Here is a 27,454-nt window from a genome sequence, read left to right on the forward strand (position 1 = left end):
GAACAAGGTGTGTTTTCGGGTAAAAATTGAAGACCTGTCTCACTCGCGCTCTTGCTGAGAAATAGTAATGCTTCATTCTAACCCTGAAACCCCCACCCCCATGCTGAAAATGGCTGCAGCAAGGTGGAGAGCTGAAGTATACTGATTAATTTGAGTGACCTATTTTGGTTTTAAAAATAGTTTTTGTTTTCAAACTTTAAAGTCAGTTCTAAAGCCCCACACTTTCATGTATTTTCAAGGCATAAGCACAAAAACCATAGACAAGATAGAGCCTCCATTTGGTATGTTGCATGTTTTATTTGTAGCCAAGCACTGGAGCGTATATACCACTTTGCCAGCATGCTGGCACACTCAGTCTTATCCTCCGTAGTGCAAAAAGAGGAATAAGGGAAGTTGTCCATTAGATCAACGCATAATTTAGATGAACAGTCTGACTTACACACAGCTTTAATCACACTCATGGGTCGAGCACTGAGGGTGAAACAGACGTTCAGTGTCATTTAGTACATTATTATAAAATGAATGCCCTTTGCAATTTACATAAGCCATTAATATGGACAGCCCAAAGAAATTTGTTCCTACATTCATAAATATTACAGCAACATAAAAAAACATACTGACATTAGACTGCAGTGACATGAGACGGCATCATGAGAACAACATACTGCACTGTAGGGTTATGCTACCAGCTTATAAGTACCCACTGATTTCCAGGTAAAACACTGCGGTAGGCTACATTATCTGAACAGGTTAAAAACTGAACTGGTACCTTCAAGAGACAAAATATTCTGTTTAATGCAGAAAATATTAACACTGACACACGATAAGCTAACAGCCCTCATTATTGCTTTGACTTAATGTAGGCTACTGGCTTGTTTTAGTTAAAATGCCCCACTCAGTTCACAGTTAATAATGCTTCTCTCTTATGCTGCGAGTACCAACACTCAACACACCTTCTATAAACTTTTATTATATGAACAAGCTATTTCTTATAAGCCTACATTAAACCAAAGATCCATGTAATAAGTAAATGTAACTGTACCTGATTGGATCCGGTTTACTTTCACAGTTTACCATTAGTCTGCACGCACACTGAAATATGATGCAATTTTTGACTCGAAAGGCAAATAATGTAATCACAGGCTGGCTGAGAGAACAAGACAAGACAATCAACATAACAGAAGAAAGGGATGAGAACACAGACGTTGTGCATTGTGGAGATGAAAACATTGATCTTATTTACGCAACAGTTATGTTTGTTTGAGAAGACATAAGAATATAAAATAATATTCCAGCAGCAATCAGAATACTGGTGAGATTGAATTTAGAGCATGTTGAACTCAGTTTGAAGCATTGAATGTCAGGCATATTATTTACTCCAACATTGCAGGCAAACAGCAATGCCCTCTGGATGAGAGCAGCAAAACCAAAAGGACTAATACGGATGTAAGTAAGTCTCTATCAACACTGAAATAAAAGTAAAGTACCATCCAGCTGCAAACAAGTAAACATCATTAAGTTATCAGCTGTATTCAGCAGTTTCACTCAATACTATATGAATGGGGTGCTGCACAATGCACACATAACGGTTCTGAATAGCTTTATCCTTCTGCTCAGACTATTTCATACTCAGTTGAGACCTAGACTGACCAGACTGACAGCACAAGGAGTATGAAATGTATCAGTAAAGCACAGGAGACCTCCACAAGAGGCAAAGCTGAAGGACTGGAATGTTAAGGCCTGCCACCCATTCAACAAGGCAGACACAGGATTAAAAACACGCCATGATTATGAAATTAATGTTAATTCTTATCATCGTAAACCTCCACTATAACATCAGGAAAACACACCTTAATCAGCCCTTGCTCAAACACAGAAGCCTAATGTAAATATCACCCAATGTCTTTTAAAAAAATAACACATCAGAGGATGGACATGTGCTTCACAGAAAAATAAACAGCAGTGTATCAACAGTAGCAAAAGCAGCATTATCTTTGAACTTTGAAAGAACACTGAACTTCACTTAGTAAACAGGCCCATGTACATAAATCAGGGGAAATAAAAATGATCCGATAATGCCTGACTCGTACACCTGACACCTCCGGCTACATAGCAGTGCAGTGGTAAAAGAAATAATAGTCGAATGAATAAGAGCACCACAATAGCTCGTACCCCAATGTTTACAGTCAGAGCTGCAAAATTGAAGCTCACTATTCCCTTACAAGACAAACAAGGTCGTCTTCCTTTTGAGAGCAGCAATCATTTCACTTCCTCGTACCGCATTATTATAGTATTGGTCATCAAAACAATGTTGTGAGTTCCCAAGAACAAGATCTACCTGGATTAGGAACCCTATCACTCACATCGTCTTTTTCCAGGAAATACATGAGCTCTGCACTTGTGCTGAAAGATCTGATAACAAGAACAATGTGATGCTGTTCTCAAATTCCCTCTAAAACCTGTGATAAATCAGCCTGTGGACAGACTGTAAAGCACTTGCAAGACCAACTGTATGTTGCTGTGCCAAAGGTTGAGTGTGCTCTTGAAGAGAAGATTGGTATATGTTCTCTCGTCCTCTGTATTAGCTAAAACTTGAATTATTTCAATTAAAATAAATTCTGTGAAAGCACTAGTTGATACAACTCCTGCATAGGCAGACAAAGCTGAAGCTAGGTAACAATGTTTTTGTGCAACACCACTGAAAGCAGACAGAGTAGAAAGGATGAGTGTGCCTGTTACAGTGTGCCTGTACCTTGAGCAATAATTCAACAATCTAGATACCAGCTGAATCCTTGACACGGCCCTCCTCAGAGCAGCTGTATCTTATCCACATTATCTTTAGGGGGATACTGAACTCAGTACCTTGTACCTACAGTATGTGTACCATAAATAATATCTGACCGGCTCTCATAACTGCCACAGGCAAGTTTTGGGCAGAGAAATTAAGACAAGGTGGATTCACACCTGATCAATCAGCAGCAAGACCCACGTGAGGTTTTGCGGTTGCCATGGAGATCGATAGTACTACTCAGTAGTGCATGGTCAATCTGGTCCTCAGCAGCCAGAACCTCCCTGACAGCTGCCTCGAACGCAGCCGTGACATTAGTGTCATCCTTAGCGCTGGTCTCAAAGTAAGGGCAGCAGCCGTTCTCCTCACACCAGGCCCGTGCTTCGCCCTCCCCCACCTCCCTCTGCTCCATGTCAACCTTGTTTCCTAGTACCACAAAAGGGAACCGCTCAGGGTCTTTAACGTCCGAGTAGAACATGAACTCCTTCTTCCAGCAGCCGAGGTTCTGGAAGCTCTGCAGGTCGTTCACAGCAAACGTGAGCAGGCAGCAGTCGGCCCCTCGGTAGAAGGGCGTGCGCAGGGACTTGAAGCGCTCCTGGCCCGCTGTGTCCCAGATCTGAAGAGTAACCAGGCGCCCGTCCACCTCCAGGTCCCGGTTGAGGAACTCCACGCCGATGGTGTGAAAGGACTGGGAGTCGAAGCGGTCCGTGACATAGCGGTTCATTAGGGAGGACTTGCCGACACCACCGTCCCCCAGCAGGATCACCTTCAGCAGTAGGCTCTTCCCGCTCATCATGTTCCCTCCCACCCAGCAGGGCCTCCTCACTGGGTTTCAGCCCTCCACACCAGGTGGCAGGCCAGGGTCTATTTAACCTAGAAAGAGGAAGAAACACAGAAATAGAAACTTAAAACGCACTCAAGTGGAAACGCAAATCACTATTGGGCAATAGGAAATGAAATATACTGACTCTCTGAAAACTCTCAGCTCCAAAACCAATCTGTGGGCTTGGCTTTGCTGATCATTCAGTGTAGATAAGGGGGAAAACAACGCTGCTCTGGCAACCTCAACCTCAAATTAACCTTTCTGACAACACATGAAAGCCATGTGTAATGGTTGACTAGTTTCAGGGACACGGGGGGGACTGAGGTGGAGGGCCCAGATGTTTGCCAAAGGTCTCTGGCTGAAGCGCTGGGCTTATCGTTTACTACATGACACAGTAAAACAGACTCATTACAATCTACATCTGCCATAGCGTGGGACATGAACGATATCTTTATTTTTTTTAAAAAGAAAAGAAAGACAGCCCTTATTTCATGACCTCTATAGCAGGTGAAGTAGGAGTCCTGCGCCACAACAACAGGGGCGAGTCAGGTCGATGAGCTGACTCTGGAAACAACCACTGCACCTGCGCAGACAACAAACATGCACCAGCTTGTTGTCAACTGTAGCTGGAGGCTACAACTCTCAACACACTGCTGTCGATGCTCCCTGCGAAACTGTTTATGACGCGCTTCAGAGCAGAAGTTGACTAGGAAACGAAACAGGTAACAGACTTCTTTAAAATAACCAAAACACCATGAATGCAGCGGACAACATGACTGCTGTACTGTGTAGCGGCTTAGCAAACGTCCCAGACAACTAGCAAGCTAAACTAGCCGGCTAGTGTGAGGCTCTGTTGACATTCCCATCCCGGTCAGGCTAACCATTAGCATCGGTGCATAAGCGGCTAAAAACAGTTTTTAAAGCATCGTAAGCAACACGAGAACAGATGCTGCAGTCAGGTAATATAGTTGTTTGAATGTATCGTATATAAAATAGGCATGTAATGTGACTCACCCTGCTCCTGATAGTTTATAATGCGTGGTCTGCCCCGCTCCCCTACATCTGACTGAGATTGAGTGTCGTGACGTGCGCGTCCCCAACCAGGACTGGCACTTGCAGCGGCCGGTAGATTCCAGGTCCTAACGCCCGCAAAGTTAATGACTGTGCATAAATAATGACAACAACAAGAAGAAAACTATGCGAATTAACTGAAGTACATTTCAGGTGAAACTACTTCACTCGAGTATTTTGCTCCATTATACTTTCACTACGCTTTTTAAGTCGATTACTTTTATGTGAAAGCTGTAGTTACTTGGAGTTTAAAGTATTAAATTATTATTATTATTATTATTATTATTATTATTATTATTATTATTGTTAAAAATGTGCATGCAAAACACATCTTGAATTTATAAAATATCATGCATTGTTATAAATTTCCTAACAGTATGAACAATACTGTGTAAAGCATCCTTGGGTCTTGTGAAAGGCACCATATAAATCCAAGCTCTTATTATTATTATTATTAGTAGTAGTAGTAGTAGTAGTAGTAGTAGTAGTAGTGTTGTTGTTGTTGTCACCTTCTAGATTAAAATTGTGCATGCAAAATAACATTGAATTTATAAAATATAAAATATGACGGAAAGACTGGGTTACTCTTTATTATAACTTTATTGGAGGCTTCTTACATTTACAGCCTCCTAGTAGTATATATTATTATTATTATTATTATTATTATTATTATTATTATTATTATTGTTAAAAATGTGCATGCAAAACACATCTTGAATTTATAAAATATCATGCATTGTTATAAATTTCCTAACAGTATGAACAATACTGTGTAAAGCATCCTTGGGTCTTGTGAAAGGCACCATATAAATCCAAGCTCTTATTATTATTAGTAGTAGTAGTAGTAGTAGTAGTAGGAGTAGTAGTAGTAGTAGTGTTGTTGTTGTCACCTTCTAGATTAAAATTGTGCATGCAAAATAACATTGAATTTATAAAATATAAAATATGACGGAAAGACTGGGTTACTCTTTATTATAACTTTATTGGAGGCTTCTTACATTTACAGCCTCCTAGTAGTATATATTATTATTATTATTATTATTATTATTATTATTATTATTATTATTGTTAAAAATGTGCATGCAAAACACATCTTGAATTTATAAAATATCATGCATTGTTATAAATTTCCTAACAGTATGAACAATACTGTGTAAAGCATCCTTGGGTCTTGTGAAAGGCACCATATAAATCCAAGCTCTTATTATTATTATTATTATTATTAGTAGTAGTAGTAGTAGTAGTAGTAGTAGTAGTAGTAGTGTTGTTGTTGTCACCTTCTAGATTAAAATTGTGCATGCAAAATAACATTGAATTTATAAAATATAAAATATGACGGAAAGACTGGGTTACTCTTTATTATAACTTTATTGGAGGCTTCTTACATTTACAGCCTCCTAGTAGTATATATACACGGGACTGTTTTGTAGTGTAGACTAAATTTCTAAGACGTTTGACTCACTTTAGACCTGCACTATATTGCATGCTTTTTGTAATATTTTACGACAAAATGAATTTAGAGGTGGATTTTTTAATCGAATTGAACACTGAACAAGCATGTGTACAATTTACAGTCCTGAACTGTAGGAGGCGATGTGCAGCTCGGGTTAGTTTGCGACCCAACGAAGAAGAAAAGGAGCACCGTAGAAGAAGAACCCAGCTGTTTTTATTCCCTCTGCTCTGTCGGCTGTTACCACACAGCATCCCGTCATCAAAACCAGCTGCTGAGATTAGCTGTGTATTTTTTTATTTGAAGGATCAAGAAAATCGCTCCTTCATGTGTTCGCTGCTGTGACAGGAAGGTAAGAAACTCTGTAGATGTTTTAGATATTAGTGAACGCTCAGAAACCATTGACACGTATGACTGAAATGCTGGTCAGTTGCTGTCAGTGTGTTCAACAAAGTTAGTAACAAGGAGAAGTAACTGCATCTATTTTTTTCGGGTTTTTGAGCACCTAAACGCGACATGGCTTAATTTGCGGGACAGAGGAATCACACCTAACTCACATTAAACAGATAAGAAAGTCGTTTGTCCTTTTAAAATTGTGATTCACTTGTATTTACTTGATGTGGATGCCTGTTTTTATTTTTTCAACCTTGCAGATGGCTGGTAGGCACAGGCTATTGCCCTGTGTATGTCTGGGGCTGTTTGGCGTCCTGGGCTGGGTCTGGGTCTCCTTTGCCTCCTTTCCAGACGATCAACTTGCCCTGGAGGCCTTGGATGCAGTGGACCGAGGAGCCTTTCAGCCACAGAGTGCTCTGTCAGAGATGGAGTTTGCCTCCATCAGCTCATACAGAGGACCTGGCAACAGTGACTACCGCAGCAACAAGGAGCTGCCCATTATCCTCTGGTGGAGCGGAGGACTGTTCCCACATTTTCCCGGTGACACTGAACGCATAGACTGTGGCACATCCTCCTGCCTGGTCACAAGCAACCGCAAGGTACGGGAGATATTTAACCTTGGCTCAGGCTGAGGGGAGACGCATGCATGACATTAATAATAATTATCATCTGAGGTTGTTCAGCCAGTAATCTTGAGTTTGATCTTGAAAGGTCCAGCTGTACAAACGGACAGCATCCATCATCTTTTATGGAACGGACTTCAGGGCGTATGAGGCGCCGCTCCCTCGTCTCCATCACCAGACGTGGGCACTGTTCCATGAAGAGTCACCCATGAATAACTACTTCCTCTCCCATGGACCAGGGATCAGGCTGTTCAACTACACCGCCACGTTTCGCAGGGAGTCGGACTATCCTCTGACCCTGCAGTGGCTGCCCTCTCTGGACTACCTGCTGACGCCTGTGGTCGTGTCCCTGGAGGAGAAGAACCGGCTGAGGAGGGAGGGCCTGGCTCCCGTGCTCTACATGCAGTCCCACTGTGATGTACCATCAGACAGAAACAGATATGTCCAGGAGCTCATGAAGTACATTCAGGTATACTGCAGAGATGTTCACTTTTTACAAAGACACACGCTTGATGAGTGTTAACTCCTAAGCAGGAATGATTTAATTTGTATTCCTGTACAACTCCAAAACAGTTGGGACCTTGTGGTTCTTATTTTAGGCGTTTGACTGGGCGTCAAATTCGTAATACGTTTATATTTACAACTATTACCGCCTCGTAGTTAGTCAGTCAAGTTGTGGTTGACATCCATCCGTCCACACCCATGTAATAAAGCCTAAATAGCAAAGACTTTTTAACTTAATAAAAGGTAAATGTAGTCCTATATCGAAATCAGACTCTTTATCAGTCTTCTGAACTTCTCTTATAAAGAGCTTGTCACATGGTACAATGACAATCCCCTGAAGCTTAATATCAGCAAAACGTTTGTCCCACATTTGAAGAAATTCCCTCCAGGCATTCCTGAGAAATGGCATTCGTGAGAATGGGACATATGTCAGGCTATGGTGACCTTTGACCACCAAATTTTAATGAGTTCATCCTTGAGTCTAAGTGTGCCACATTTGAAGAGATTCCCTCCAGACGTTCATGAGATATTGAGTTCATAAGAATGTGACAGATGGACATACAGACAAGCGGAAAACATAATGCCTCTGGCCACAGTTATCAACGGCGCGGAGGCTTAAAGCACAATTAAGTTTATCAGTGTGATATAGATCGAAAAGGATATGTAAATCATTGCATTCTGTTTTTATTAATATTTTTACCCAGCATCCCAACTTTTTTGGACTCGGGTTTGTATGTAAAAGAAACAGAATCTGTGTTTTGCAGATATTTGTAGACGCACCATAACCAGGTCTAAGGTACTTGTTATCCTTCTTTTCCTTTTTAAAAAAGGAAAAGTACTCAGTTGTGATTTGTGGGCTTATTTCTTTCAGTATCATCCTCCATTTATTTTCAAATAGAACATTCTCTTTAATCGTGTTGTTTTGACTCTACTCCTGTCCGGCTCAAATGTCAGGACACATTTCTGCTTGGTGTTGAGCACAGCTTTCAGTCGTCTCCTGCAATATAACCTTTCTTCACAATAAATATCCATTGGCTCACATGCACTAAAAATCTCTGGCCTAGGGTCTTTCTCATTTCTGCACAGGTTAGTAAGTCAAAATCATTCATCTTCACACAAGCAACCTCTGTAAATGTTTTGTAAATACAGCCCTGAGTGTGATGCCTGTCAATTCCCATCTGGGGAATGAAATGCTGGAGTTCACTTAGAAATGTCGGATCAGGGTTTTATGAAAAATGTGGACCATTAAAAGTGCGCCGCTGTCACATTAATAATCTGCTCCCAAATGTTTCCTAAGTATGCCTCCATCTTTCTCCTTTCTCACACATTATTTTTCCCTCTGTAGGTTGACTCTTACGGGAAATGCCTGAACAACAAACCTCTGCCTGAACATCTGCAGGACACGGCCACGGCAACCGGCGAAGATCACGCCTTTATGAATTTTGTTGCACGCTACAAGTTTCACCTTGCGCTTGAGAACGGCGTGTGTATGGATTACATGACGGAGAAGCTGTGGCGGCCTCTCCACCAGGGCTGTGTGCCCGTCTATCGAGGCTCCTCTGTGGTAGCGGACTGGATGCCCAACGACCACTCTGCCATCGTCATCGATAACTTCCCCTCGCCAAAAGCTCTCGCTGAATTCCTCAAACGTCTCGATGAGAACGATGATGAATACTCGAAATATTTAGAGTTCAAGAACCCCAGACGGATTACCAACCCTCGTTTGCTGGAGGCTCTAGAGACCCGCGAGTGGGGGGTTAATGACATGAGTAAACCCAACTACCTGAATGGATTTGAATGTTACGTGTGTGACCAGGAGAACGCTCGGCTGGCAGCAGAACGAGCGTATAGGAAATCCCCGAAGAAGAACCGACCACCTCAGCCTAAAATGGCTAACAACTCTCACATGGGGTGCCCCCTGCCCAGCCCGGGGTATGGCAATGTCAAAGACCTACCTGCAGATGATGGGTGAGTTGGTCTTAAGTTATTCACTGTGCCAGGTGTGAAATTCCACTTCCACTTTTTTGTATTTTAATGTGAATAACAATGTCCCACGGGGAGGAGAAATCTGCCTATTTTAATGGTCTAATTAAAACATCCTCTGTGATGAGCCTAATCTGTTTGTATATCTGTCCGCAGATGGTTGCAAATATGGCCTCAGGATTACTGGCAGAGCCTGGACCAAGCAGAGGGGCTGGAGTCTCTGATAAGACATAACGAGTCAGACCCTTCGCTGCTATGGAAGCACATCCAAAACATCGCTGTGAGCAGAGCCAGAGGAAAACACTGACACAGGCCTTGAAACAAACAGAGAATGGAGCACGTCCAGGACTATAGGGGTGTCCTGTATTATAAATCCCCTCTGTTTAAATGGGGGGTTAGAAGCAGAAATGACTCATATTTTTGCACCTGAGCCAAAATCTCTTTACCTTTTTTATGAGTAGTTAGATTACACTAAATTGTGTTCAGCCTACATGATACTTTTGTCCTTTATCCCAAGTTCAGTAATGGGAAAATAATGCTTTAAAGTGCTATATGCTAATATTTTCAAGTGGTTTTATCACTATAACTGAGGTGCCCTTACTCCGCCTTGCATTGTTAACATTAACTGCACGCGGTGCAGTTGTTCCACAGAGGCACATTCTCATGGGAGGCAGATTTTCATTGGACTGGGGCAGAGCCAAAGACTTGTCCTCTGTGTACCGAGGGACCTCTGCCTAACTGCGTGTGAAGACCATCAAGGCAGCGGCAAATGAACTGCATTAGCTTCTTTACAGATACTCAGCGGGTAGCTGATGGTTATTAGCTACAGTCACATTTACGTACACAGGTTTTTTTCTAAGTGACTATGCAAGGAAAATATTATTTCACCAAGGAGTGGCAAATGTAAAGTGAAGCACAACTCCCCTGTGGGAGATCAGCACTGCATTTGCAAAGTAGTTCTCAGGAAGAGCTCATCTAATGTGGCAGATACTTTATAATATTGCCCCAACCCTTTGCTGTTACATGATATTATGTGCAATAATGTTTCTGTCATGCTTTCGAGAACATGTAAATATATTTGCCTTTGTATCACACGTTAACACCAGTATTATATAAATCGTTTTATTTTCTTAACAAAGCATAATACATGTGAACACACTATTTTGTATCAAGAAGAGTAAAAGAACATTTTGTAATAAAGGCTTTTTCTTGCATAACTACTGTTGCTATATATAATATTGTACCCCACTCGCCAGTATTAGTCTGTTCAGGTACTGTACAGACATATCCTTCATAGTTTACAGAGGCAGATACAGCTTTCACCCCCAGGAGGAAAGAAACAACTCAAGCTTGCATAACATGTTTGAGAAATTAAAAATGCAACCTAATGTAAGAATCAAGTAAACATGATATTGTTCAATGTAACAGGGCTCTTTGATCACCCGAAAGCACATCATTCCTGAGTTCAAACTGAACACAGTCCAAACTCTATGAAAAGGCCAGTTCTCACTTTATATGCAAATGAACATGAAGGGAAGAGGACGAGGATAAGAGGCCACTGAAGAGCTTCAATAATCACTCGAAGGCTTTGGAGTAGCAGCTCTCGCAGTTGACTTCCCCACCGTGTAGGAACATGCTGTCCAGAAGGTCTCCCATTGGCTTACTGCACACGCCACACTGAAAACATTGTGAGAATGTAATTAAGAGAAAACGCAGTGAAGAGCTGTATTTTTATACTTGAAATGGTCTCATACTAATTCATTGCTCCACAATGCACAGAAAACAAAACTGTTGTAGCTTTGAAAACACAATTACGTGGTTAAACCTTTGATTCATGGACTGGAAATATGCATTAGCATAATTTGAATTTAAAGACGGATCTAAAAAAAAACAAACGAACCTATAATTAAAGGGTAACTCCACCAGTTTTCCACATTATAGTGTATTTACAGGTCTTGGGGAGTACTATTGCATATGTGAAAAAGTAGTATAAAGCCTTTTCTGTCTCTGGAGGAAGCTGCATGTAATCTGATAAATTGCCTCCAGTGATGTCACTCAGTGGCTAAGTTGAATTGTGGGTATTGTAGGTACTGGTGTGCATCGCACTCCTGTAACACTGTATGACTCTATGGACTGTTTAAAAACAAATGATCAAAATCAATGCAGCAGAACCAGAGATACTGCCTTTTTAATTCCACACGTTATTCTTCCTTTTCAAAACCTGGTGCCTATATTACCCACAATGCAATTTAGCCACCGAGTGACATCACTGGAGGCAATTTATCAAATTACATGCAGGTTTCTCTGGAGCCACAAAAGGCTTGGTAACGTGAAATATTAGTGGAGTTATTATGAATAATAAATACCTAATTTGACATTTTGAGGACTACATTTACCAGCTGTTGGCTAGAGGTAGATACCACTCTCATGTCTCATTCAAATATGAACCTAAAGCCAGCAGCTGGTTAGCTTAGCTTAACTAACAGCTAGCCTGGCTCTCTCCAAAGATGTCTAGTAGCATCTCTGAAGCTCACATGTCCTATCTCCTTTGTTTAATATGTATCAAAACACAAAGTGTGAACATGCTATGTTGTGGTTTTAGGCGGATTCTTTAGCTATTACAGAGCCAGGCTGGCACCTTCCCTTTGTTTCCAGTCTTTATGCTGAGTCAAGCTATGACAAGGTGATGGCCATATTTACTACACACACAAGCGAGTGTTATCAATCTTCTCATCTAAGTCTTGGCACAAAAAAACAAAACAAACATATTTACCAAAATGTCAAACAAGATTTTAAAGGGGAACAAAAGCTAATTTTCTCCAGGTCAGTCCCTTCAAGGACATGTGGATATATCCAACAATTTATAGTCCAATAAGTGCCAAATTGAACCCTCAGCAGAACTGTGTCGAGCAAACAGATGAATTACCTTGAAGCAGTCAGGGTGGCAGTTGATATTGAGGTGCTCGATGGAGATCTTGGCATCGTTGCCCACCGGCTTTCGGCAGTATGTACAAGTGGATGACAGTGAGTCACTGGGGAGACACATTGGGAAATGTAAGTTTTGCCACAGACTGGAGCAGCGCTCATGCATCTGCTGCTCTGTCTAGTAAAATAACCCGTGACCCTTCCTGTCCTGTGCGAGGGAACTTAATAAGTGTAAATAATCCTTTGATGTCCCCGCTTAGCCTCCTAATGAGCAGGCTTGGTGGAATTTCTGCCCTGCTGCTTACACATATCCAGTTTCGTCAGAACTGGAGATAACAAGGCAGGAGGAGAAAGGGCTCGAGCTTATAGCTCGTTTTAAACAGGTTTAGGGAATTGTGTTGTTACTGGGGAGCAAGTGGAGGGGCTGCTGTACGAGTCGCAGACAGAGGTCGACGTCAGATAATCTGGCCCACTTCAGTATAGAAACAAAAGAAAATACTGATAAAAATTTGAAAAGCCTGAAAGCCGGCTTCATGGCAGCTAAAATGAAAGCACTGAAAGAAATTAATATAAACACACCCGATAAATTCAACAAATATAGGCGGCGTTTCACCAGAGTAACTACTCTGCTAACTCTTTTTCTGTTTAATTATCCATGACTGCAGCTACTGTTAGCTTGTTGGCTCAGTTAGCCGTGCAGCGAGCCGGACGACCAGGGGAGTGTTGGCATTTACAACGCTATTTTCAGTCCACCACTGGTAAATTGTGTATGAACTGTGGAAATTTTAGTTTATAATAACAATAATTATAACAATAATAACAATAATAATACTTTTATTTGTAAGGACTTTTTCAAACACACAGCTACAAAGTGCTTCACATACAGGATAAATTGTAGCACTTTGTAAATGTGTGTTTTCAAAAGTTTTAGAAGAGCTGAATAAGTTAATAAGATCTGAGACCTTAAAGGGTTTGAAGCGTTAGTCAAAGTGTACGCATTGAAAGTAGCTGACACGTCAGCAAAAGAAACACAAAGACAGTTAAAATATTGTCAGATGACGTGTGTACCTGGTGAAAGCAGTTGACTTGTAATTTCAAGAGCGAGAGATGAAAGCAGCTAAAGTGTCAGCGGAGAAAGAACTCAGATTTTTTTGATACAGGTTTAGTGAATTGTGTTATTACCTGGAGTAAGTGGAGGGGCTGCCGTAAGAGTAACTGTCGGAGCTCGATGTCAAATAATCTGGCCTTGAATTGACATACTCCTTCACATACACAAACCCCCTTGAGCAGAGGCAGATGAAAAGAGGAAGTTAATACACATGGTTAAATGTTAGCTGTCACTTTACTTTAAATGTTTGTAAAATCACTCACTTCTTGGCCTCAGGTTCTGGCGTCTCAACACGACGGTCCTCTTCTGTCACGGTCCTGGAATAGGTGTCATAACTGGAGACGGAGTTCAGCTGCGTTAGTCTCATCTTTCACTCACAGACAACAGCAGCGGGCCTCGGTTATACAGAAGGACTATACATCTGTCAAATGTAACTCAGGAGATAATCATTTTCTGCCACCGCTTGTTAATGGCATGCTGTTTAACGGGCTGTGATTTGACAAAAGGACATTTCTAATACACATCATTAATCTGACATCTGGAGACTGATAATTAGAGGGAAGGAAACGAGGGCAAATTGAAAGACAGTGGGAGAGCGGATCTTGTCATCTTATTCTGTAACAGAGTTTAGTCTTTCTGTATCATACAGGAGTTGCAGGTAACTTTCGATTCAGACTGCGCGCAGTATTGAGCAGATAAAGCTTCGTTCCAGCAGGTTTTGGCATAAATCTCTCGCCCTCCAGCTAAGACATCTGTGTTACAAACACAGAGAAAAGCAGGTATGGTGGGTTGAAGTGTAAAACAAGCCCAGGAAACCTAAATATTAAACAGTGTGTGTTTGATTTGAAATGTATTTCATTTAAGGAGACCAACTATGCTTTTTCTTTTTCCCCCTTTCCTTCAGTGTGTTACATAAGTTCTAATGCACGTAAAAGATCTTGAAAGATAAAAAGATCAAAGTCAGCACCAACAGAAGCTCCTCTCTCCCACAGAAAACACTGCTCCTGAAACGCCTCGTCAGTAGTCCCGCCTTTAATTAATAATTAAAATCTGTGAATTTGTGACATCAGCTGCTCTGTTGTTGTTAGCAGTGCTGGCTCAGGCGTGTGTGAGCTGACCAATCAGAGCAGACTGGGTATTCAGGGTGGGGGGGCCTTAAAGAGACAGGAGCTAAAACAGAGTGTTTCAGACAGAGGGGGAATACAGTGCTGCAGCACTGGACAGTATGAGAAAACTCTCTGCACTAAAGCATGTAAACCTAATGTAGTAGTAACCCAAAATAAAATTAGGAACCTGAAAATGAGCAGAGTGTGTCTCCTTTAAATTAAACAATTTTTCTTCTCATAGAAAAACAGGTACGTTTAATTTCTGTGCAGTGGTTCAATGTTCTCACAGTCACATAAGAGAAAAAGCTCCAGTTTTAAAGAGAGTGTCTTCACAATATCAGAAAATCAACAGACCAAACAGTAGAAAATACCACTCTGGAGAAAGTATTCTTGCATTATGCTGTGTGACGTTAACAAGATCATAAACTTACCGATCCATAGCAGGCTCTGGCTCACTGTGACTCTCCCTGGAAAGTAAAGAAAGCCGTGTTAGACTTTTACTGTGGGCTACAGCAGTCAATAACCTGGATGGTTTCCAGTGAACAAGAATTCTGCAGTTTTTATAAGTGTATGAAGCTGATCTTTCTGACTCACAGCCCTGGGGGGTGGGTGGAGGTGTAGGGGTTTATTGACCAGGTGTGGTCTACTTTCTATTGTGCGTCATTCTGAGCCCTCCTCCCATGCGTTGTAAGTGTAAACATCACCTACATACCTCCCTCACACTCTCAATTTCTTCTAATCTCCCCAGTTTTTGATCAAGAGATGTAGGTTTAAAGAATTTGAAATGTTTTTCCCAACCTGAATGTGGTGACCGTCTGTGTCTGTGTATCCTCGGGGCTGCAAAACAGAGGACGTTCCTGCATTATAATAAGTCTTGCAGCACAGGTGAAGAAGTGAAGAAGTGACAGCATTAAAGTAAAAAGAACAAGTTTAGGGGAGGTTGATTATTCTCAGCCACGACGAAGCTTCAACTTGTATTTGGCTTGCTTTCAATTAAATGGTTGACAGGCGCTGAATTTTAAGGTGCTATAATCACATCCTGCTAGAATTGTGAAAAATAAAGTGGTTTAATATGCATTTAATGAGCCCAGACACAGTCGAGGTACCTCTCCTCCTCCTCCTGCTGCTGCTCCTCCTCCTCCTCCTCCTCCTCTTCCTCTCCTGTGATAGTATAGACAGTGGGTGATGTCCACCTGTCCCATGGGGAGTCATTCTCCTTGGACCTTGAGCACAAACAAAAGACATGTCATTGTTGCATGAAAGGATGACAAATTCACACTGTGTAAAAAAAAAAAAAAACAGGCTGGACAGGGATCTGCAGCTGTGTGGAAAGGTTGTAACAAATACATATCTGACCTATTTTTATCAGCACCAGTGCACAATGTTTCTGGCTCAACGAGTAGATGCTGCAAAAGCCTAGTTCCTTCACCGTAGTGAAAGGGAAGGAGGTTATGGGAATAAAAGGAGCAGATACGCAGAGCTTTAAATAAAGAGATGACTTACTTTCTCTCAAACATGATCACCATCTTTTGATCTTCAGCCTGGCCTTCTGGCTCAGCGTCTTGGCTGAAAGGGGACATACATTGAAAGGCTTTTAGCACGTAATGGACATGGCTGGGCACGTGTAGATGAATGAAACACAGTTGTGGATGTGTGGAAGCATGAGAGTGAATCAAAGTGTGTCATCACCTCTCTTCTGCGTTACTCTGCTCCGGTGTGCTTGTTTCCCATGTGCGTGCCCATGACCGGTGAGTGCTGAGACTGGATGGCCAGAGCGGGGAGAAATGGTGGAGAAGTTATGACAGATCAGGCATATCAGACAACGTGAGCACTTTCCATCTCTCACTCATAGGTACATAACACAATTATGCACTAGAGACGCCGTTTAATACCTTGTGGTGTCAGTGTCGATAGGGATGATGTCGTCTGCAAGGGATTCCAACGTCTTACTGCTCATACTGTCAAACAAATGGGACAAAACATCAAAAAAACATTAGAATTTAAGAAAAGCGGGGTGGCCTGCGGGTTTAAAGCACTGACTATGAACCACAATGTCTCCAGTTTGAGTCCATGTTGTACCAATCAGCTCTCTTTTCCCTCATTTCCTGTAATCGATCTAATAACTGCATAAAACACCCCCCAAAAAAACTACAGGTGCACATAGGGAACATGGCACAGTTACACTTAAAGGTGCACTATATAACTTTTTCAGCCCGTCCTCATCAGAAAAACAACCGCAGAGGTCGACTGTGAAAGCAGCTGATTTTGCTCTAATGTTAACAAATACAAATGTAAACATGTGCATCTAAAGCTGTTGTTAGTTCTTGCAAAATGCTATTCCACATATCAAGAGCAAAAAAATGTACAAACCAACAGATGGTTTGTACATCGATTCGCTGATCGATGAAAATTCAATTCAAGCAACTGTCAAGCAAAAATATATATTTTGTTTCCAGCCTCTCAAATACAAGTATTTTCAGCTTTTCTCCATTTTATATCATCAGGACTTAAATATATTTTGGGTTTATTGACTTCAAAAACAGTTTGAAGACGTTTTCCGACATTCAATAGACTAAACGATCAAAACATAATTAATAAATGTTCATAGTGAAAATAATTGCTAGATGCGGCCCAACTTTACTAAATAGTTAACTTGATCCGAGAGAATTAATTGGATGAAGGCAACTTACTCAGTTTTTGGATCTTTGTTCTCCGTGGAAGGAAGTGATGCACTGAAGAGAGAAAAAAAGAAATTTGTTCAATATTATTGCATCATTAACAAGATGCAGTCACAGAGCTCAGTGTGTCTGCTATAATAGCTGCTGAATATGAAGAATGCAATAACCAGTGATGGAATGTAAATAAGTACATTTACTGAAGTACTTCCCTTAAGTATTGGATCCGATATACGACCAGGTAGATAGTCAGTCGACCCATAGCATACAGTATATACATACATGAAAATATATGCATAATTTTACCTTTACTTGTGCTTTTGAAGTACATTTAATATCCGATACTTTAAGTAGTATGAGTGTGAATATTGCATACTTTTTACAACACTGGCAATAACTGACAAAGTGAGGCAGTTGTAGTAGCTATGATCATATGCAGTAACATGACAGTATCTGTGCTACCAACAGAAGTAATGATATAGGAAAAAGGGGCATTTGCATTATCATTCCCGTACCTGTTGATGGAAATATCAGAGAGGGGCTGGAGCAGGTCAGAGGAGCTGCAATAGAGAAAAGTGGCTCATAATCAGAAGCTGCTGCATTATGCATGCCGAGATGCTATCTGGCTGGCTGGAAAACAGTCACAGCTCCAAACCAATATGATTACCTGTTAGGGGATGTGGTCCCTATCGGATATGGATCAAACGGATCAGCCGAGCTGAAAAACAATTTCACACTGATTTCACTCTCAATTGTCAGCACGGCCCATCTTGTGTCAGAGGAATTCTGATCACATTGACTCATAATGGAAAGATTTAATGCAGTTTGAATGGTAAACAGAAACACAGAGGAACCCGGGGCCAAACTCAATCTAAATCAGAATCTGGATGTCTTTGACAAATGGAAACACTATTCTGCTGCCGAGTGGGAAAAATCAGTGTGTTTCAGGTTTTCTTCACCTAAAATGAACCCTCAAATGAAGTCTGTACAAATTACTTATACTAAACAGATCATTACAAGATAAAAGTTTTTCTTTTTCCTGCGACAGATATGTTTATGAAATGTGTGTAAGTAAAGTGGGTAAAAGTGTGTTATGTGTCTTGTACAGTTGTTTCGTAAATGACACAGAGAATTAGCAAAATCAAGCAAACCAAGATATCTCTCCAACAACAAAATCTTTTCAAAACAATTATTGTTGTCAATCACACTTAACCAAATTGGTTTATTTAACTGTAATGAGAATCTATTCACTAAGCACCAGTGGAGTAAACACAGTCACATACATATTTCATACACTTTAACACAGACATCTGAAAAGCGATGTAAATAAAATACCTTGACTCAGTGACTGTGGTTGTTACACGTGAGCTGTAGGGATCTGCACTGTCCTCCTCGCTGCATGGCGGCGAGGAAGAAAAGCGAGGAGGGTGGTACGGATGAATGGCATGATGGGAAGAGGAAAGAGGGCAAGCAAAGGTTAGCGTGGTTCTTCTCATACACTATTTACGACGCCGGTCCTTTAGAAAAGCTTGAAACCCACTGAACAATTTAACGAGCATGAAAACCATCTGAATATAGTACAGAACAGACTTTCTTCCGGGTGTGTGTGCGTACCTTTTGTCAGTAATGATCACAGTTTTGGTGGGTAGAGTGACTGTCTCTGTGGGGCTGGTGGGCAGAGAGACACAGCATAGTTGCAGGCAGACTTAGTATAAATCATTACAAGGCATATCTGAATAGAATGCATTTCTGAGCAGGAACAGCTCTGCATAGATAGATAATTGTTTAAGAGCAGCCTGTCATCTCCCTCTACCTTTGTGTTTCTTTGGCTGTCTCATCTGTCTGTTCCTCCTCCTCCCGCTGCATGCTGAGGCTGGCGGAGACAAAACAAAGCGGCAATACTAATCAGCACAGAACATTCTCTTCTATTTCCAGTCGTGCCGCAGATAAGACATGGCTTTCTGTTTCAAAGTATTACTCAGTCGCTTCAGGAATCTGTGACTTTGTTTCTATCTAACACGGAGCAGGGGGTTAAAATAGAACGCTGGAAGTGGAGGGGGCCCTGATTTATGGATCAAACTGGAGGCGGGTGGGATTTATTAAAAATCTCACACCTCGGGGATGCGGAGATGCTCGGCCCCCTTCATCTGGAGTGATAAGAATTAATGCCAGACAAGGAGGCAGGGATTGTGGGGGCAGAGGCCATCGCACGTCTGTCTCCGTCTCACCTGCGTGCCTCGGTGTTGATTGGAATGACATCATTAGCCAGGAAGTCCAGGGTGCTGCTGGTCTTTGCTGGGTTCGACTCGCTGCAGACACAAAAATCAAACACAGAGCAGAGTTTGAAAACTGCATATCCAACTCTGGCGAGGTAAGATAAGGTAATATGCCTTCCGCTCGCTACTGACAAGGGAGGTATTGATTTTCTACTGATGAAAGGATAATTCGACACATAACTCTGTATTTAGGGCTTGGGTGGGAAAGAGCTCTTCCTATACCTGTCTAGTCCGCTAAGCAGATCCTGGCTCCAGCGTCCCGGGCTGGGAGGGGGGATGGGCTCTACAGGCGCCTCTGGACTGCGGAGGCGGAAGGAAGAGAGGAAGAGGAAGTGGAGAAGGTGATGAACAAAGGGGGATTTAGGATTCGGAGGAGATTTCAGAACAAGAACAGGCCAAATGAGGTAGAGGAGTCAGAGGATCATTAGAGGTCCAACAGTGCCACCTTGTGGGAGATACTTAGAGAATTTCTAATGTGGGGATTGCTTAATTTCACAGGCTGTAAGAATTTTTTTAACAAACCCATTAGTGAGAACCAGGAGATCGTCTGTCATTGGTATGCAGTTGCTGAGCTCCGGAGCTGGCTCCTGTTCAGGCTCCTGTTCAGCACTGCAGAGAGTAAAAACATATCAGCGCACCTGCTTTGGCACAAACACACTCATGTCTACATTACATTTACAAGTACCACATTTTAATCAAGTCTAATTTGGGACAACCTCTTGCGTGAGGAAGTTTTAGACACCTGAAATTGAGATGTGGGTTATTTTGTGATTACTTTGAAGTGAACACAGTGGCAGTCAGCCATTATCTGTTCTCCTGCCAACCCTGCTATGACATGAACAAGAAAGTTGTTGGTTTTATACCCGCTCTCTGTGGTGCGACCGTCCGCTGAGCCTCCCTCTTCCGCTGCCAGTGCTGGCTCATCATCCTTAAAGCTGGGGGAGGAAATATACTCTTATTATCAGTTGCTGAGGCTGGAGGCACTAACATGATTATTTTTTTTTTTTCCATATTGGTTTCTGCTGCTTTCATCTTTTGTCTTTTTCCAGTACCTGGTTGAACTTGGGCCGAAAGAAATGAGAGTGTCAGACAAGGCGGTGAGCGTGTCAACACTGGAGCTGTGAAAATAGAAGGAGAACAAACATGTGGCATTCCTGAGCAGCTTTCAATTACACGTGTGAAAAGAATGAGCGCGAACACCCCATCGAAATACACACACATAGAAACCCCACCTCAAAGCACATTAAAGCTTTGATATTCATTTACTCTACTCCAAACATACTTGGGATGACATTCATTTGATGTTTGGGGCTCGTTATCACAATGTTACACTGATACTAATGCATGCAGTGGTGGAAGTATTCAGATCCTTTACTTAAGTAAAAGTAACAATACCTGAGTATAGACTTACTCCATTACAAGTAAAAGTCTCTGAAGTTTTGCTCAAGAAAAATACAGAAATACAGAAATAATCAATAACTTGATCAATAACAATGCACAAGATAACAATACAATTTTAAGTTGATCTTTTGATGTAATATCTTCAAGTTATGAGTAACTAAAATATCACATAGTGGCGAAAAACACCCACTATTTCGCCTGAAATGTAGTGGAGTGGAAGTCCGAGTATCCCAAACCTGCACTTAAAAAACAGTGTTTGATTTACTTAGTTACTCATACTTTGGTTCGAGGAAATCCTACCTTGGCTTTGGTTCTGGTTCTGGCTCTGGCTCTGGTTCAGTTTTCACTAAGATCTCTGTTACAGCAGATACTGGGGTAAAAGACAGTGGAGCAGGTTGCTCGACAGCAGGGGACTGTGGGGTAACAGACAGTGGAGCAGGTTGCTTGGTGGCAGGGGACAGTGGGGTAACAGACAGTGGAGCAGGTTGCTCAACGGCAGGGGACAGTGGGGTAACAGACAGTGGAGCAGGTTGCTCGGCGGCAGGGGACAGTGGGGTAACAGACAGTGGAGCAGGTTGCTTGGTGGCAGGGGACAGTGGGGTAACAGACAGTGGAGCAGGTTGCTCGACAGCAGGGGACTGTGGGGTAACAGACAGTGGAGCAGGTTGCTTGGTGGCAGGGGACAGTGGGGTAAGAGACACTGGAGCAGGTTGCTCAACGGCAGGGGACAGTGGGGTAACAGACAGTGGAGCAGGTTGCTCGGCGGCAGGGGACAGTGGGGTAACAGACAGTGGAGCAGGTTGCTCGACGGCAGGGGACAGTGGGGTAATAGACAGTGGAGCAGGTTGCTCGACGGCAGGGGACAGTGGGGTAACAGACAGTGGAGCAGGTTGCTCGACGGCAGGGGACAGTGGGGTAATAGACAGTGGAGCAGGTTGCTCGACGGCAGGGGACAGTGGGGTGACAGGCAGTGGAGCTGGTTGCTTGACAGCAGGGGACAGTGGGGTAACAGACAGTGGAGCAGGTTGCTCAACAGCAGGGGACAGTGGGGTAACAGACAGTGGAGCAGGTTGCTTGGTGGCAGGGGACAGTGGGGTAAGAGACACTGGAGCAGGTTGCTTGGTGGCAGGGGACAGGGGGGTAAGAGACACTGGAGCAGGTTGCTTGGTGGCAGGGGACAGGGGGGTAAGAGACACTGGAGCAGGTTGCTTGACGGCAGGGGACAGTGGGGTAACAGGCAGTGGAGCAGGTTGCTTGGTGGCAGGGGACAGTGGGGTAACAGGCAGTGGAGCAGGTTGCTCAGCGGCAGGAGACTGTGGGGTAAGAGACACTGGAGCAGGTGATTCTGGGACAACTGAAGCCGGAGCAGGGGATGCTGGAGTAGGTGACATCGGGGTTGGTAATGCTGGGGCAAGGTCAACAAGAGGTTTGTCAACTTGCCCAGAAACGTCTGAATCCTCGGGTTCTGGCTTTGTACTGACTGCTTGAATACACTCAGTGATGAGTTCAGGAAGAGGAGTGGCCACCTTGGTGCACCCTGGTTTCATGTTTTCAAACGGGTCTTTTTCTGTAACAGGCGCTGGAGGGGGGTCTTCTTTCACAGGTTCTGGGGCAACCTCCTCCTTCTTCTTCTCCTCCACCTTTGGCGCTACTGGCTCTTTGACCGCAACATCAACAGCTGTCTTAACGCTGGCGTCGTTTCTGTAAACCACAAAGATAACGAATGAAACGGACTGAACGGGAGTCACTTGTTGAGAAGAAATAGAAACATGGCACAAGACTCACTTTTTCCGTGGTTTGGCCTGAGGTGTGGAGGAAACCGATGTAGCGGGGACAGCGGGCAAAGTGCTGGCAGGTTGTGAAGCTGCAGCACTCTCGTCATCGTCAGCAATCTGCACCCTGAGTGTTTATTGATAGACACACATGTACACATGAATGAAACAGACAGAGTAATGTTTGATGACATACTTGGACTCAGGTTTTCTTACAGAGATATTAGAGGGAGGATTTACCTTTTAGCCACAAATGCTAGGTCGCTGTTGACCAACGGGGTGTCTGTTGATTCCTCTTTAGGCCTGAGGTGTTTCAAAACACAGCTTTGGTAAGTTTTTCTCATGTCTTTCATGATTTAAGAAGTCCAGAAATGACATGGATGTTCATATTAGCTTCAAGAGGGATACACAAGACACACTTACTCAAATTTCTTAGCAGCAGAAAGCACATAAGACCGTTGCCTGACTGAAGATTTCTTCAGAACGTTGCTGGCAGCCTCCTTCCTGTGAAAATGAATCATCATGTTGCTAATGTGATCTCTTTTCAGGGCACGTGACTTCAGACTGGATGGTGTGTCTTTGAGAGTCTTACCGTTTCTCCTGCTCCTCATTGCTAAGCTGATCCTCCTTGTTCTCTGCAGTGGGCCTCACGGTGTGGGGGGCTCTGAGGAACAGAAGCGCAAACATACGGCACGTAAAAATACATTCTCGCTCGGCTGCCAGCAGTTAACTGGGACTTGTGCGTGCTTACATTTTCTTGTAGACCTCAGAAGGTTTTTTGTTGAACTGGTTCACTCCACTGTAAAAGGAAGAAACAGAGATTGCATCATTGTGGGAACTGAAGAGGAATTTCTAGTCACACTATTAACTCTGTTTATTCATCGAGGCTCTTACCTAAATCCATTGTAATTTGAAGTTGAAGCAGGCTTGTCTAGTTTGGTGAAAATGCCTCTGAAAGAAAAACAAAAAAATAAATATTCCTTTTGTTTTTCGAATGTAACCATAGAGCGCAATGTTTCAGTGCTCAGACATCTTCTGCTTTCAATTTTGCTCCTACCTGATCAGGAATCCTGATGTCGGTGCTCTAAATTCAGAAGAGAAACTTGTTATCAGCACAATCATATTACAGAGGGCTCTGTAAATAACCTTGCGACATTAGAAACCTGTGCTTACCTTTCAGTGTCAGGCTTGGGGGATGGTGGAGTGGGTTCTGTCGGTGATGCCACTGGACTGGTCGGGGCCCCGTTCAGGCGGCTGTTCCTTACTTCTGCTATCCTGCATGGTTGCACAGAAACTTGTTTTATTTTTTCTATTCAAGTGAGTAATTGCTGCATAATGTGGACAGGAGCTTATTTAAACATGTGGGTTACCATGGCTTCTCCTCCGTGGTTTCATCTGTAGGTTCACTGCGCCGCTGCAACCAGCTGCCGTCTCCCCTCAGCTTGGTCCGCACTTTGGTGGTTTGGAACACAGCTGCTTTTTCCCCCTCTGAGACACAAACACATGCATGTCACACACCCACACACCATCTGATGTATTATACACACTGTAGGCTGCATCAAAATGACATCTTAATCAGCGTCTGCTTGATGGCACGCATGATATTCAGCCCCTTTTGGGCCGACACACAGCACACAATCAACCACTTATATTCTGCATTAAATCAGGGCCGTGACAGAAGATCAGAATTGAAAGAGTCATCAGCCTGACGCAGAGACACACCCTCTGTACTTATTAGGAGGAAACACGTCATCTCACATTCTGGTCAGGTCACTCACCTTTTGACATGCTTATTCTAGAGGCTTCTCTCTCTTCTTCCTTCTGCTTTCTTTACAGGTCACCTGAAAATATGTTGGAACCACATCAGGGATGGTGTCAAGACATTGTGCAATATGTAAGAATTTATTATGACACAGTCAGTTTCAAGATGGTCGTTCCCACGCTATGTTCCCTCACAATAAGGAACATGTGCTCTGAGGAATTCCTCAGTGTCATCCTTTCGACATGCAGAAGATCCTGTCCTACCACTTTCCCAAAAAAAATGCTCCCGTTGCTCAAATATGAATGGACACATACGCGCATACACATTTATGATCCTTTGTGTTTGAATACTAAACATACTCATACAGAATTCAGCAAATATGGCTCCCAGTTACACATATCCAAATCAGTTGACCCCTTAGTTATTTACAGTCAAAAACCAACTTCAGAGGCAAACCCACTTCCACAGGGAACTGAACAAAAGGAAAATACTGTTGAAACACCAACGACTGTTCTCTTATCTGAAAGTAGGCGCAGACTACAGCTTATGCAAAAACTGCCAAATTCAAGAATGCAAATACAATTCCCTGAACTCCTGGGGCTGTGAATCCGCTTCTCCTACAGCACATCGCCACAATAACTCTTAAGGATATTGCCCTCAATACTGGTGACAGAACTAATACGCCGAGGGCTCAGAGAGCATATTTATCCTTGGTTTAACACATCAGTCCACGCAAGATAAATGACTGATGAGGAGTGATAGCGTCTAGGGCGAGGAAGGAGCAGGATAGACGACTCTGGCCATAAGCAATCATGACAGGGAAACACCCAGACAAATAGGAGTGCAAACACTGACAGTTTCCAACACTTTTAACAGTTTATGTAGCCTGATTGATCACTTTTACATTCCCTGATTACTAAAGCTCTAAACACAATCCCCACAGATCATGTCATAAATGAATAACACACCTGTCAGCCAGCGTACATACCTGCTTTTACTTTATATCCACCACCAACAGCCACCCAGCTCAGTCGAGAGTCAGTGAGAGAGTGTCCTTCTGAGTGTGAGCAAAAGGGAAGTCTTTCTCTGTCTGACAGGTGTCTCAGCACCTGCACTAAAGAAACAGGTACGGGCGTGAGCTGTAACAAGCCCTGCAAGTCATGGAAGGTAAATGTGGGGTGGGGCCATACATGTTTTTTTTAATCCATCCGTGCGTGCCTGCGTAATAGAGGTTGCTAAGAACATATTTTTGTTTACTACAGTACGTCTTTGTTTTGTTCATGGGAGTCAAGCAAGCAGGTACCTGCCGCACAGGTGGCTGACAATCAAATTAGAGAGCAAGCGAGATAAAGAGAAGGAAGAGGGCGACGACAAGGTGCACAACAGCACGGCATACATAAATGAAGCGACTCGCAGCGACATCTCCTGTGGGAACGCTGCTCTCATGCTCACTGGGTAGGAAAACCCAGGAAGCACAGACATCATTAAAATGAGATCAAGAGCACACACGACTGATCTGAGCTAGAAGTGGTCTACACATCAGTAGAAAGAATAGAAAAGACAATCAAATATACTGAATACTAATTTTATGTATGAACTATAAAGTTTGAGTATAAATCAAACTTCTATAGCCCAAATTCTAGGTCAAAAGACAGATGAAAACCGTTATAAACAAAGTGTTTGCTCAATGTGAGTGACTGTCTTTATGTTTGTATGAATGAAAGACAAGAAAAATGAAAAGTCCATGCTCCAGCAATTGTCCCAACAATTTCTCCAACAAATTGCAACAAAAAGCACCGTCTGAGCGACCGGCCACAGTGTGCTCTCTTTGAAAACATAACATGGAGATCAGCCGACTACTGTTTCTATACAAAAAGCAATCTCACACATGCTGTGCGTACATTTGCGAAGGCTTTTCAAATCAGAAAAGGGTGTGAATAGATTTCGCAACATGTCAGGGAGAGAAGTGGGGGTGGAGGAGGAAATTAGCAAGTCTGAAAGCCAAAGTTTCACCCTGGTGAGCACATTGGCAAGTGTAAACGCTCGAGTCTATTATATACCTAGATCCCTCTCCCTCTTTCTCCCTCCCCCCCCCCCCCCCCCAACGAGAAACCAGTCGGACGGCCTTGCCCGGTGGCACTGACTCTAGCAGTGAATCATTAGGGTGCTGCTGGCGCAGAATTAAAACGAGAATGCAAAGTATTTGTCACCACACCAAGACATGTAATGACAAAAATGCTTCACCCAGGGAGCACAAAATCTTTGTATCAGCTAATCATTTATTTTATCTACCATGAATACTGAAAAATGAGGCACTGTAGCATCAAAAACTTCAGCAGTTTTACAACTTTTAAGAACTTTGTCATCATCAAAATGACAAATAAAAAGATTGTAGCCAATGATGCATTTCCCTTGCCCATCCCATTATTGTATTCGATGACGGCCCTTGAATAGTATTCTAGAAGATTACCTAACTCAGAGAAACACATTAGCAGACATACTCCAGTATCAGTGAAGGTAAACCCGAGTCCCAAAAAATTGGGGACACTGTGTTAAAAATAAATGAAACAGGATGTGATCATTTACTCTTTTTTTTTTTTTGGGACATATACTCACTTTTGTAAATACATTTCCGAACAAGTTGGGACAGGAGCAACAACAGACTGGGAAAGTTGAGGAATGCTCAAATACCGGTCGGTAAAACATTTCACAGGTAAACAGGTTCATTGGTAACAGAGATAGTATCATGATTGGGTATAAAAGGGACATTCTTCAAAGGCTCAGTGGTTCAAAA

At 42.7% G+C, this 27,454-nt stretch overlaps 3 protein-coding genes across 4 annotated transcripts; 1 reads left to right on the plus strand and 2 right to left on the minus strand.

Moving 5' to 3' along the window:
* Positions 1-273: 273 nt before the first annotated feature.
* Positions 274-4,707, minus strand: rab9b (RAB9B, member RAS oncogene family). 2 transcript variants are annotated; one of them, XM_084352260.1, is made up of 2 exons: positions 4,626-4,707; positions 274-3,661 (listed from the first exon to the last, which is right to left on the minus strand). In XM_084352260.1, the coding sequence occupies exon 2, from the start codon at positions 3,582-3,584 to the stop codon at positions 2,973-2,975; it is 612 nt and encodes a 203-aa protein (XP_084208386.1). In that variant the 5' UTR covers positions 3,585-3,661; positions 4,626-4,707; the 3' UTR covers positions 274-2,972. The 2 variants fall into 2 exon arrangements, with proteins under 2 accessions (XP_084208386.1, XP_084208387.1); XM_084352261.1 differs by lacking the exon at positions 4,626-4,707 and adding an exon at positions 3,757-3,960.
* pofut4 (protein O-fucosyltransferase 4) lies at positions 4,165-10,852 on the plus strand. Its single transcript, XM_084352259.1, has 6 exons — positions 4,165-4,333; positions 6,257-6,484; positions 6,786-7,124; positions 7,237-7,617; positions 8,998-9,620; positions 9,792-10,852. The coding sequence occupies exons 3-6, from the start codon at positions 6,786-6,788 to the stop codon at positions 9,940-9,942; spliced, it is 1,494 nt and encodes a 497-aa protein (XP_084208385.1). The 5' UTR covers positions 4,165-4,333; positions 6,257-6,484; the 3' UTR covers positions 9,943-10,852.
* A 141-nt stretch (positions 10,853-10,993) lies between these two features.
* Positions 10,994-25,739, minus strand: znf185 (zinc finger protein 185 with LIM domain). The gene is made up of 33 exons (XM_084352337.1): positions 25,649-25,739; positions 24,677-24,739; positions 24,269-24,386; positions 24,072-24,173; positions 23,956-23,982; positions 23,793-23,849; positions 23,650-23,697; positions 23,491-23,562; positions 23,322-23,402; positions 23,139-23,201; positions 22,912-23,025; positions 21,427-22,827; positions 20,778-20,843; positions 20,589-20,660; positions 20,248-20,334; positions 19,948-20,025; positions 19,678-19,758; positions 19,263-19,322; positions 19,064-19,117; positions 18,785-18,844; positions 18,117-18,167; positions 17,965-18,009; positions 17,465-17,506; positions 16,667-16,732; positions 16,464-16,535; positions 16,278-16,340; positions 15,881-15,997; positions 15,573-15,611; positions 15,206-15,241; positions 13,932-14,003; positions 13,743-13,841; positions 12,562-12,667; positions 10,994-11,312 (listed from the first exon to the last, which is right to left on the minus strand). Exons 2-33 carry the CDS (start codon positions 24,684-24,686, stop codon positions 11,211-11,213), a joined length of 3,561 nt encoding a protein of 1,186 aa, XP_084208463.1. The 5' UTR covers positions 24,687-24,739; positions 25,649-25,739; the 3' UTR covers positions 10,994-11,210.
* Between the last annotated feature and the right edge of the window lie 1,715 nt (positions 25,740-27,454).

Source organism: Pagrus pagrus, assembly GCF_965226575.1.
Source record: "Pagrus pagrus genome assembly, chromosome: 5".
Classification (NCBI taxonomy): domain Eukaryota; kingdom Metazoa; phylum Chordata; class Actinopteri; order Spariformes; family Sparidae; genus Pagrus; species Pagrus pagrus.

Bases quoted from the DNA above. Each gene is read 5' to 3' on its own strand.
- znf185 (XM_084352337.1), bottom strand. The intron at 23,563-23,649 runs GTAAGCACGCAC...TCTGTTCCTCAG, and splicing joins TCTGAGGTCTACAAGAAAAT to AGCCCCCCACACCGTGAGGC. The intron at 18,010-18,116 runs GTAATCATATTG...TCTCTATTGCAG, and splicing joins GGGACCACATCCCCTAACAG to CTCCTCTGACCTGCTCCAGC.
- rab9b (XM_084352260.1), bottom strand. From the start codon at position 3,584: ATGATGAGCGGGAAGAGCCTACTGCTGAAGGTGATCCTGCTGGGGGAC.
- pofut4 (XM_084352259.1), top strand. From the start codon at position 6,786: ATGGCTGGTAGGCACAGGCTATTGCCCTGTGTATGTCTGGGGCTGTTT. The intron at 7,125-7,236 runs GTACGGGAGATA...TGATCTTGAAAG, and splicing joins TGGTCACAAGCAACCGCAAG to GTCCAGCTGTACAAACGGAC. The intron at 7,618-8,997 runs GTATACTGCAGA...TTCCCTCTGTAG, and splicing joins AGCTCATGAAGTACATTCAG to GTTGACTCTTACGGGAAATG.